At 59.1% G+C, this 12171-nt stretch overlaps 1 protein-coding gene across 3 annotated transcripts in view; it reads right to left on the bottom strand.

Moving 5' to 3' along the window:
• Positions 1-9338, bottom strand: part of LOC106006601 — a 29561-nt gene extending 20223 nt beyond the window's left edge. The window contains exons 1-2 of one of the 3 annotated variants that reach the window (XM_045083178.1): positions 8518-9323; positions 1850-5936 (exon numbers count right to left, since the gene is read on the bottom strand). In XM_045083178.1, the coding sequence (XP_044939113.1) occupies positions 2885-4054 (1170 nt within the window). In that variant the 5' untranslated portion in view covers positions 4055-5936; positions 8518-9323 and the 3' untranslated portion in view covers positions 1850-2884. Of the gene's footprint in view, positions 1-1849; positions 5937-8517 lie in introns of those variants that run through there. The other 2 variants (XM_045083179.1, XR_006607632.1) reach the window with 2 other exon arrangements.
• Between the last annotated feature and the right edge of the window lie 2833 nt (positions 9339-12171).

The raw sequence follows: 12171 nt of genomic DNA, 5'->3' as shown, positions 1-12171 counted from the left end.
ACAAACGCATCTCTTTACTGGGGCAAGCCCAGCCCCAGAAGGCCGGGGCAGGTCACGTGCCAGCAAGGTTGCCATGGAAATTATCCACTTTTACTGAATTATTCATGTATGCAGTCCAGCCAGGACGTCCCCAGGCTCACAGCGGTGACAGACAGACCCCTGGACAGACAGGCATAAGGCAGAGACCGCTCGGGGGCCACGAAGGCACAGTGACCTCTAGACCCCCTCTCTCCTGCCTCTTGTGTCTCCGCTGAAAGACGGCAGTAGAAAGGTGCCATGGAAAGTAGAAAGACTTAAAACGTCTCTTAAAATGTCACCTAAAGTGTCTCCAGCACTCAGAGCGTCTGCAGCTGCCCTACTTGCAAACTGTGCGATTGTGGGCCTCAGTTTCCCCGTCTTAAGTGGAGATGCCAGACCAGGTTGGCTCCAAAGTGGCCTGTGGCTGATTAATCTCTGCCGCTAGAACTGGGGAATGTCTCGGGGGACACGAAACCCTTTCCCCCCTGGGTAGGCTTTGCCCTCTTCCCAGCTGCAGGCGTGGGGCAGGGCCGGGAGGTGAGGCTGTGGGAAAGGCTCCAGCAGGCAGGCTCCAGCCTCAAAGTCGGGGAGAGGGGGGGCAGAGTCAGGGGACTTCTGCATCAGCAACAGCCCGAAGGGCTTTTTATCAAAATCGGCATCACTCTCTACAGTCTGTGGAGACCGTCTGGGCGCGTGGGGCCTGCCTTCAGACAACTGATTCTCGGGAAGGAAACAGAGATAAAAACCCAACAGTGGGATTTTAGCTTTTTGAGATTCTAACCCGAGCCCTTAAGTGGCCGCCTCGACGGGCGTGAAAGGCACACACAGAGAGTTAACCTCGCAAGGGTCTGAAATCCCCGGAAAGCCAATCAGCACACGCAGGCGGCTCCTCTCCAGGGACTTTCCGGCTGGACGTCGGGAAGAGGGGCTTGGACACCCCGTTACTGACAAGCCCGGAGCGCAGGGCATGGGTCGGAGGGAAAAGATGCGAAACAGCGAGTGTGGGGGGAAAACCGTTCAAATAAAACTCTGCGGGCGTAAGTCTATGTCCCGCGTGGCTGGGGGAGTCCACCGCTTCTCATCCACAGAAACATGGCTTGAACCCCCATCCACAAGTTGGGGAGCCCCTGACCCCAATCCTTCAGTGAGTTCCCAAAGGAGTTTGCTCATGTGGCCACCTCTGTCCCCCTCCCTGTCCTGTCCTGGTGCAGAGGATGGCCTTCCTACCCCGTGTCCTTGTGGTGGCTCCAGACCAGGACAGCCATGCTGTGGGTTCAACCCTGTCCCCCAAGCACCCCCAACACTCACACTCCCGTGTGGGGAGCCAGCACGTCGGAGGCTTGGGGAAGCCTGTTAAAGCTCCTAAAATTCAGTCCCTGGTGTTTTCATCTGATTTTCAAAGGTTCTGTGGCCATTCCCGCAGCCAGGGGTCCAGCCTCCTGCCCAGCTGGGCTCCGTATCTGGCCTACTCTCCGCTTCATCGCTCACTCTAGCCCCTGACTGGCCCCGAAACCTCGGAGTGCTTTCCCACCTCATGAAACACCGCAACTCCGTTCTCCTGTGAGGACTGAATTCAGACCTAGGCTACCCTGCTTGCATCCAAACCCACTGAGGGGTACGGGGCCAGCTCCCCATGGATGTTTCATCAAACAAAACCCACCCTCCTCAGAAAGCGGTTCACACACGCGCACGCACACCCCCCCACACACACATAAAGAAAAATCCGCCCAAATCATGTTCACTAAAATGTTAGCAGTGGTCCTTTCTAGGTAGTGATATCTTGTATGATTTTTTTTTGCCTTTTCTTCTTTATATATTTTTATTTGAATTTCTTAATATAATATACATATTACATTTTTATATATACATGTTATATAAAATAATATAATATACATATCAAAATACATATTAGCCTCAAGGTCTGAGCAGAGGAAGCCGTTTTCACCATGGGCACAACGTCCTTTGTGGTACAGACGGCCGGGCTTAAGGGCTCACATTGTCCCCGGCGTGCTCACACCTTTATCTACTGCCAACGCCCCAGGAGCCCTGGACATCACCTAGGCCTCACCTGGCCTCACTCCTGACCCCGGGCCCAACCTGTGGCATCACAGAAGCTGGCATCAGCAAACCCCAGAGCTGCCAGGGGTCCAGACTGATGCACGATCCACACTGACCCGCCACCCTCTCCACTCACAGGCATTCAAAGGAGGCCCCAAGGAAGGGCCCCAATGCCCATCTTGAGAGCAACCCCCCCCCCAATCTTGGACTGACCACGCACAGAGCAGGTCACAGAGTGAGGTTCATCATTACATGTACTTGGAAAGCAGAGCCCCAGGCCCCAGAGAAGGGCACAGGTCTGAGGAGGGGCCCTGGGGTGCCCGGGGGAGGACCCTGGGTCTCCAGCCACATTCCCTGGACCACTGAGTCAGCATTGCTATTACTAGTGTCCTGGAAACACCCGGCACCTTCACTCTCTTGTTGGAGTGACAGGAGTTGGTAAAGCTGTGTCTATTGCCGAGAAACTCATAAAAAAGACAACCCAGGCCCACGAAGCCAGGATGTAGGCTCAGTTCCTGGCCGGGAGGTCTGAGATGTGCGGAAGGAGGACTCCACCTCCACCTCATCAGTCAGAAGCTAATAAGAATCCTGTAACAGGAAGAGGGTTTTAAATCCATGCCCCATGGTGCCTGCCCCAAGCAGTGCAGTGGGCACCCGTTTGTCAGTCCTGCACTTACAGAAGGACTTCTTGGAATCAGTGGGAGCCTTCTACAGGGCAGGCACTCCACACCTCCTGTTCAGGTCTTCAGCAGGCAGGGACAGCAAGGTGCTTCGAGGACAGGAGTGGGAGCACCACTCCGCAGCAGGGTTAGGAGAGGGGACCATGGCACAGTCCGAGTACACAGTTAGCTGTGGGTGAGGCCAGGATCAGACCCGGGTCCTTCCGATGTCCAAGCCCCCAGAGAGCTGGCTTGCCTTCTCCAGCCATCTTCCGGGGCACAGCCTGAGTTGGGATCCCTCTGGTGTTGGTAGCAGGGATGGACGGACGCAGGGGTCTGTGAGACGGAGCCGCCCTCGGGAGGAGAGTGGGTTGGGTGCCTGGTGCATCAGGGGGCCCTGCAGGATGCTCACTGCAGCCAACCTGGCTCGGTGGGAGCCAGCCCCCACCCCAGAGCAGGTTCAGTGGGGGCACCTGCTGCTTGCCCAGGGTGGCCGCTGACACCGCTGCTCTCCCCAGTGTGTGCCCCAACGCCTGGGCCAGGGCACCGAGCCCCACATTCCAGTAAGGACGGAGGGAAACCACTCTGGTGGAGTGGGGCGCCCACAGCTCACCGCCGACCCAGGGACAGGAGCCGCCGCCCCTGCAGCGGGAAGGCAGATTTTTCTCTCGGCCAAGCAACAGCCCAGCCAATGAGAAGCCGGCGCACTTGCGGCTCCCAGCGCGGTCCAATGGGCTCTCGGCTAACAGTAGCCGCGCCGTCCCACGGAGGAGCTGGGCTCGGGTCCCGCCCGCTGCGACCCGCTGGGCCAGGCGCTGCTGTCCCTGAATAAACCCATTTCGCCGGTAAGGTAGCAGGCAGCGTTGCACCCGGAAGTCTGGTGCTGGCGGCCCTGCCAGCTCCTGGGGCTCCAGGCACCCGCTGCTGGGCATGGACTCAGGGCGATCGCCAGTGACCGGGTTTGGGGCGGTTTGGGGTCTCAGGTCCTGAGCGCCGATCTGGCCCTGTGTCTCCTCTGTGAAGGGCGCTCGGGGCCCCGGGGCCAGCATTCTGGTGGTGGGGTCCCCCCTTCCTGCATCCGCCGGCGCTGTCTCCACGCGCCCATCCTTGTCCCAGGCGATGGTCCGAGTCTTGGATTCTAGCCGCGGCCCCTCAGGGCGGGGCTCCGCACTGCCAGCAGCCGAGACTGAACCGGCCCCCGAACCAGGCTCGGGGCCGTCGGGCTCTGGGGCTTCCCTGCGAACCCGCGTCCCTCGCGGACGGGGAGTCTGTGAGCCCCGAAGGGGCGCCACGTGGGGACCACACACCCCTGTGAGCATGTTAGGCAGGGACGTCTCAGGCCTTACCCCAGGACCCCGAGCCAGAATGGCAGCCCTTAAGATCCCCGGGGGCGCCCGCGAAGCACCCGTGATACCGTGATACCGTGAACCCGCGTCTGCCCGTCCCCACTCAGTTCCCTTTACCGCGGGGCTCCCACGCCCGCTCCCACGGGCCTCCTCCCAGCAGATGCAGACCGGCCTCCTGGCTGGAGGGCCGCCCCCCGGGGCTGCTGGAGGCCCCTCTGCCGGCAGCCAGAAGGGCCTGGAAGTTGACAGCCCCCCAGGGCAGCCCTAACCCTGAGACTGCAGAAGGTCCACAGCTCAGGGAGCCCTTGATGGCCCAGTGATTTCCTCACAGCAAGCATTCCGAGCCCAAAAGAAATACCCAATAGCTCCCATGATTAAGTAACAAGGTCCAAACAACTTAACAAATATTTATATCCTAACAGCTTAGCAGCTGAGCAGCTGGCTGGAAATACAATATATGCAAATTAAAACAAAAAGTACTATTCTTGCCTCATTCATAAATAACCATAGTTTCTTACTAATGGGACATGTGTGCCTGTTGGGCACTGCACAACTTTTCAGTTCTTAGATTGGGACTGGACAACACCACCGGCCTCGTTTCCTTGTTTCCTGTGGATTTTCACACAGAACTTGCTTCCCTCCCACCACCTCCCCCCCCCCCCCCCCCCCCCGCTGCCGCCCAGCAGGGAGAAGGAAGAGAAGTGACGTCATCCAAGGGAATGTAGGACAGTCGAACGTTGAGCTGTGAACTGTCTCGAGTGTGGTGTCTGACAGCTTTCCATGTCTGGTCTCAAAACTTAAAGCATTCCACCATTCCACCACAGTGGCAAGGCACATGGTTGGCAAGCCGTGGCCTAACCTCTGATTGCAAGGGTTGGGGTCTAAGTACCCTGGGGGGTCTGAGCTGAGCAGGGGCCGACCCCGTGCTGGCCTTCCCTTCCCACCTCAGCACTCCGCACCACTGGCTTCCCTGGGAAGGCCTCCTGAGTGTAAACTTTCACAGGACCAGCTTCATGCTGGGGCCCCACCCAAGGGAAGGTGACAGGAGGAGAGGGCTGAGAGCCAGCCTGGAGGCGGTCCGCTGGGTGGAGGTGGGCGTCCCCTGGTGCACGGGGAGCGGGAGCTTGAGTTAGGGGAGGCCCTGGCCGCCAACTGGATGGGGAGGTGCCCCCAGCGTAGAGACACCATTAGCAGCCATCTGGGGGCAGAGGTGGTTGGGATGGGGGGCAGGTGCCCAGGGCTTTCTCCCTAGAGCTGAGTTCAAACCCTACAGTCCCAATTCCAAGAAAGTGAGAAAGCCAAGCCCGAGAACCTCTCCAGCCACTTTTAAAAAAAGATACCATTTAAACGTGCCCTTAATGCTGCTCCTTACTCCTCATGATGACCTTGATCACTGCCCTCAGCGTGTAAGGATGTGTCGGGGAGGCCCAGCTTGAGAAGGGCAAGAGATGCAGACCATGTGTCCTCCAGCGTGGACTATGGCCTGAGCGCCTGAGTGTTTTTGGCAAAGGGCAGCAGGTGCCTGGTGAGGGTTACCCTTTGTGTCAGATGGAATAAGGGGACCGTCCGGGAGCACAGGTTAGCAAGAGCTGCCCCTTTGGGCAGACACAGTCTCTTAGGGCAACACCTGCCAGAGTGCTGGGGACAAAGGCAGCAGGGTGCCCTCTCCCTGCTAATACACGGGACTTCTTGAGCAGAGTGGGCCCCCGAGGACCCTCCAGCTCCCGGGCCATTGCTGGGGCTCTGGGCACACCTCTGTGTGAGTGGCTTGTTTCTGTCTTCAGGCCGTTGACCCTGGTGAACAGCTACGGGAACGCAGACGGAGAGGGCACTCCAGATCAGGAGCTGGGCTGCTCTGGGCAAAAAAAGCAGGGTGAGTTTGGTGGCGAGTGTGTACAGGGAGCGGCTGGGCAAGGGGCCCACTGGTGCACAGGCTCAGGGCAGGCAAGCTTAGGGAGGTCTGCAAACATGGAGCAGCCTGGGGCAGGTGCAGGAAGGGCGGGTGGGAGGCCACTCATCCCAGAGTCCTGCCTTCTTCCCACACACCAGGGTGAAGTCCGTCTGCTGCACCAGAATTAGGCTCTAGGATCAGGACCCCACGTGGCTCCCACCCAGGCAGTCAGGAGCTGGGCATGGGGGTAGGCAGACACTGGCCAGCCTCAGTGCCAGATGCTGCCTTTCCACGGGGAGCCATCCAGGGCGCCAACTTCCAGCTGCTGCAGCATTGTTGAAGGTGCTCAGGAAACGTCTAGCAAATTCTGGAATGGGCAGTCAGTCCCTTCCTTGCAAATCCAATTGTGGACCCTTAGGAGGAGTGAGGGCCAGCTGGTCCCCTCTCCCCAAAACGCCCTTGATGATGAATTTGAGGTTGGAAGAATAAATAAATCCTTGGGCATCTTTCCCCTCGAGGGTTGGGACGACAAAAGCGAAATGAATGCGAATGTTTCTGGGTTATGTGCTGGGGAATTAGCGCGCGTGTGCATTCACTGAAATCCAGCGCTTTATGTGTATTAATTCCCTTCATCCTTCTGGGGTTCGCAGCCGCCACAAGATGCTGGGCAGCAGATTAATCCAAGTGTTGTCAACGACAATGATAAATTGAGGTTTAAAAGCCTAAATTGAGATAAATTACTATTAAAACTCGGGACTCCCCTCTCCCGCTTCTCAGAACCAAGAATTTGTGGAAGTCCTGGGCTGCCCTTCATTAAGCTCGCTCCCAGAGGTTGCACAGGGGTTTCTCGGTCAGAGGCTTTTTCTTTGCTCTGTGCTCCTGCTCCTTCCAGGCAAACCCTCTTTGCCTCCCACTCTCCCATGCACCTGCACCTGTGCCCTGAGCCCCTGTGCACCTGCACCTGTGCCATGAGCACCTGCAACTACCCCCCAAGCACCTGTGCCTTGAATCTCCTGGGAGAGCAGCTCTAGCACAGCCATGTTCCCCACCGTCTCCTCGGTTACCCGAGACTGGAACATGGCCCTGGATGCCCCTCCTCTGTCCCACGCCCAACCACTCACGCATTCCTCGGTCACTATCCTGGTGTCACCACTCCTGTCACTACCCCAGTTCAGAGTCTCAGCAGCCCCCGCCCCAGGGGTGGTTACCAGTGCCTCCTCTGCGGCCTCCCTAGCTGGAGTCGCCATCCAGCCCTGTCCCCAGCCCACAAATCCGCGCGCTGCCCGTCACTTCCCATTGTACTATCTCTCGGGACACCTCCATGGCACTGAACTTAGAGGCCCTTCATGGTGCAGCCCTGGCTTCATGCCTAGTCATGCACTTGCTCTCCAGAAGATGAATCACATCTCCATGCCACACCACACCCTTCCACGGAGTGTCCTGTGCCCCCTTCTCTGCCGGCTGGCCTCGTGTTGGCCCTGCTCCTATCTCTCAGCACCGGCACAGTGCATGTGGCTCTCCAGCCATTTCCTACTTCTCTCCTCAGTGCTGAGCACCTGGCAATGGGGCAGACACTCCGGGCTCGCAGTCAGCAGTACCCGCGGGCCACAGAGGGAGAGCACTGCCTGCCAGTAGCTCAGGTTCCGTCCATGGCCAGAGAGAGCCTGAGCCCCATCTCCTGTGGCCTCGGCTGCGGCAGGCGCCCCCAGCACCCCGCTCTCACCCTAGAGGCTGCAGGATCCCTCGTGAGCACATCACAGAGGGTCTCATGCTTGCGGCAGGGGTGAGGGAGGCAGAGCAGAGAGGAGCGATTCATAGCGGCTCATCCCCGAGGATAAGACGGAAACCGCAGTCCTGCAAACGCACCCTGGGACAGCTGGTGAGTGCGGCGCCTCCCAAGGGATGCACCTCTGTCTCCAGGTGAAGGCATTGGCTGGCTGGTCAGATCCCACTTTTCAGGGGCGGAAAAAAGCGTGGGTTCCTGTCCCTGCCTCCTGTCCCTTCCTCCTTCTCTTTTCCTCCGTGCTCCTCTCCCTCCCTCGGTCACTGTGGCACTTCCCCCAGCAGCAGGGAAAGACGTGGCCTTCTCCGCCGTCACCAGCCACTGCAGTTCGGGGTGACCAGGCCAGGGAGTCCTGATCAATATCACCTTCTCCCAGCAAAACAGCGTAACGAAGCTCTATTAGCGGCTCCGAGCACCGGCGCGGACACCCGTGACTGGCACTGTGATTAACAACTGCCCCTCCGTTCCCAGAGCTGCAGCCCGTCCGGGACAGCGTCCCCACAGCCCTCAAGGCTGGCAGGAGCCTGGCGACTGTGTGAACTTTCCCTGAAGCTGGAAGCCCAGCCTGAGCTAGCTGTGGGGTGCCCAGCCCCAGGCCTCTAGAGAACAGACCATCAGGAACAGAAGGGCTCGTGTGGCCGGGATTCAGGGAAGAAGATGTGTGCCCACCGCCCACCCACCCACCCACACACTCATGTTCTGCATCTCTTCCCACTGACTGCTCGCCATCAACTCGCACGCCTCCAGTGACGGGGAACTCACCTCCTAACGAAAGACCCGGTTTCCCATCCAGCCAGCTGTGATTGGGAGTGGGCTCCTCCAGATCCGACTTCTGTGTCCATCGGTCCTGGCATTGTCCTTCAGGCCCCAGCCCGCCTCTCCCTTCCAGCATGCCCGCCACCCCCACCCTGGAGCTTCCCACGGCTCCCCTCCACCCTGAAGCCATCCACAGTGTCGGCCTTTGAGAGCCTCTGTGGCTACATCAGTAACATCAATAATCATAATTGGTTGGCGGTTAGGGTGGGCCGGCCCTGTGCTCTGTCCGGCAGACGCCTATTCTAGTCCTCATAACAGCGCCGGGAGGACAGTGCTATTGTTATTCCATTTTACAGCCAGGGAAACTGAGGCACTGTGGACCTGCCCCAGCCACAGATCTCACAAGGTTTCTCCGTTCCTCTTGAAGGCTCCAAGCCTTCCCCATTCTGTGCAGACTGCGTGTCTGTCCCCGCCTGCGGACTCCGGCCAACCTCACGTGTGTGCTTTCCCTGCCCCCACTCCCGGGTACTGCCTTAACCTTCGCACGCCCGCTTTCCGCACTCCTCTCTGGCAGGGCCCGCTGTGCCCCCTGCATCCAGTGGGTCCAGTGACGGAAGACGCAGGCCTCCTGACTCCAGCCCATCACTCTGCCCTGTTGGCCTCCCGCCCTCCCCGACTTCCTTTGCTCCGGCCCGTCCCCAAGCCCTGCCGACATGGGAGGACAGGCCCGCGGGCAGCGTCTCAGGGACCAGGTCTCAGAGACCAGGCTCAGCCCAACGGCTATAACGGACACACCCTAAGTCACGGCTCAGTCCCAGGGGGGAGCAAATCCCAGTGGAACCACCGTGGGCAAAGGAGCCTCTGCCGGTGACCCGGACAGGGGTCAAGGGCCTCCATGAGCATCCGCCTCCAAGACGGCTGGCCGTGACCCCAGCCACCTGGTGCCACACAGGGAACCCGTTGGACGGGCGCAGTGGGGGTGACACGCATGAACATGAACCTGAACAAGCGAATTCAGAGACACAGAGTGTCACGGGCTTCTCCGCGGAGCCTGCTCCTCAGCCAGGATGGGGCCGGCCGGTGCCAGTTTATTCATGGTGGGACTGTGCTGAGCCCCATGGCTGGACCATGGCCGTTGGGGATTGGATCTCGGCACTCCAGCCCCTGCGACCTCCCAGCCCAGGATCCCATGCAAGTCTCCGCTGCCTCCCGTTCCTCAGGTCTCGGGCTGCGCTCTGCCAAGCAGCACAAGTGGACAATTTTAAGGGAAATTAATGCATGTGTTTCTGAATCACCTTGTGTGGAAACTATCACAATGCTGTGTCTGAAGGACAGTAACACCCAGAAATGACCTACCCATGGGGTGAGCCGTCTGGGTCATTGTGCCAGGTTTCTAAGAGTCTCCTAATGGGACGGCCTCGCAGCCGGCCAGAGTCTCACCAGACAGTGCTAACACTGCCTCCTCCAGGAAGTCCCCCGGGGCCCCCCAGGCTTGGGAGAGGCCTCTCTGCAGAGCACAGCATGCTCCAAATCAGGGCCATGGCCCATGGGACCGTCCTGGTTTGCTAACAGTTCCCCCCAGCAGAAGGCAGCTGCTCCAAGACAGGGGCCAGACCTGTCCAGGCCCACAAGGAGGCCAGCCTGGCAGGAGGGAAGGAGACGGGCAGGGGCCCCTGGAAAGGACGCGCTATGACCACGTCCAGGGCGGGCACATTGGGCCCCATGGCCAGTGAGCTGGAGCTGGTGAGGCAACCAGGGCTCTGCGTCCCCTCCCCAGCAGCTGCCCAGCATCTCCACGGGGCTCGGCCTCACCGCACTGGACGGTCCAGCCCTTCCTTCCTTCTTAAGAGGCGCCTTCCTGTTATTCCTCTGAAGCAAACCAACGGGGTCATTTCCTTAGTGACAAGGTGTAGTGACCACTGCCAGACCACAGGCTGAGTGGCCACCCAGCCTGGGGTGTTCACACAGGACAATGCCCCAGGGTGTGTGTGGGTGCAACTGCTGGGTGAGCGCTGGGGGCTGGCCTTCTGAGCTGAGACAACAGGGTCAGGAGGGTGTCGTCCTGCAAGGGGACAGTGTCCTTCCAATGTCCTCTCGGAGAATGACGTGTGTTGCATCCAGATGCAGCTGGTGGGCCTTCTTGGGAGGAACCCCAGGATGGGAGGTCAGGGAAAGAACATTCCAGAAGAAAGGCACTTCCTCAACCTGCGTGGGGACACGGGGAGGCGGCATCCTGTTTTGAAGCTAAGAAAGGGTACTTCTGCAGAAAGCCAGGACCCCCGGGGAGGACAGCACACAGTCTCCCTCCTCCCGTGTGTCTGTGGAACCGGCGTGTTTGCAGTCAGAGCCTTGGAAGAAGGCAGAGAAGGGCGCGTCTCCATCGCTGCTGGTCCAGCCAGTCCGTTCTCCACGTCCTCACGGTTGACATCCCACACTTGGGACTCTGCTGCCCTCTGGGGCCCCACGCCTGAGGAGAGACCTCACACCTGCAGGATGGAAGCTGGGTGGGGCCGGGCTCTCCTCTCCTGCACGCAGTGCCAGCCAGGCCCCCTCACCCGGGTCCCAGCTGCGTCTCTGGGGGACGTCTGAGGCTTTGGGTGGGAGACCATGTCTGTTTCTCTGCTCCGCTCTCAGGGGCGTGGGGGCGGGCAGGGTCTGTCCAGGGGCATAGCCAGCCAAGGAGGGGACTGAAGACCCATCCTTCTGAGAGCCCAAAGTGGCTGTGGGTCTTGTTCTGCAGGCAGCACAGCAGACTGCTGCAATCCAGGAAGGCTTTGTAGAGGAGGTGACACACAGGTCAGGTCTTTCAGGTCTGGAGAATGGAGGAAGGCGTTTGGGCTGCAGGCTATAATTTATTTTATACAATTCTAGATTTTTATAAGTTTCAGTCGCTTAACTTACTTCCTTTCCAATGGCACAGTGATGAAGCCGCTCTGAAAACAGGGGACAGAGTCACACTACCACAGGGTGACTCAGTGTGTCACCTCTGTACGAATCCACACAGACACATCCCCTCGAGGACGGTCTGCATGACCCAGTCCTGTCCTGTGTGGCGGGAGGAGCATAGGGGTGCAGACACAGGGCAGGGAACAGACTGTCCCCTGCAGACGGGGGACGGGTGTACACCTGCAGCCTCCCGTTCAGCCTGTCCCAGTCTCCTGGAACCCCCCACACCCCCTCTCTCCCAGCCGGGCCTGGAGCTGCTGTCTTCCACGTCATTCTTTTCTTGGCAGTGCTGGCAGCCTGAATTGTTGAAAACGTCTGTGTTTGGCTGTAATCAGAGCCCTTGCGAAGCACTCGCCCCCTCCTTTTGTACTTCACGGTCCTCGAGGGGAAAAATTTATTACAAGCATCATTTTACACAAACCTCTCGGATGTGCTGGGATTCCACAATCTATGAAGCCACGACTTGGTTTCTGCTCACCACCCAGGAGTCACGGAAGACAGAGACGTCTCCTCCCGACCACTACCAAGCCGGTCAGCTACCTGAACCAGTTACTGCCCCTCTCTGAGCCTCGAGTTCATCAGCTATGCAACAGGGAAGTCAGAGATGGTCTCCGCGGGTCATCTCCTCCCAATCTGCCCCAGTTCTGTGGTTTATCAGCACCACTGGACTCACCCAGTTGTCCCCACCAGGTGTCCCCACCTCTGGCTGTCCTT

This window comes from Mustela putorius, unplaced genomic scaffold, assembly GCF_011764305.1.
Source record: "Mustela putorius furo isolate JIRA1106 unplaced genomic scaffold, ASM1176430v1.1 tig00000695_pilon_pilon_pilon, whole genome shotgun sequence".
NCBI lineage: Eukaryota > Metazoa > Chordata > Mammalia > Carnivora > Mustelidae > Mustela > Mustela putorius.
This window is presented reverse-complemented; position numbering and strand designations above follow the sequence as displayed.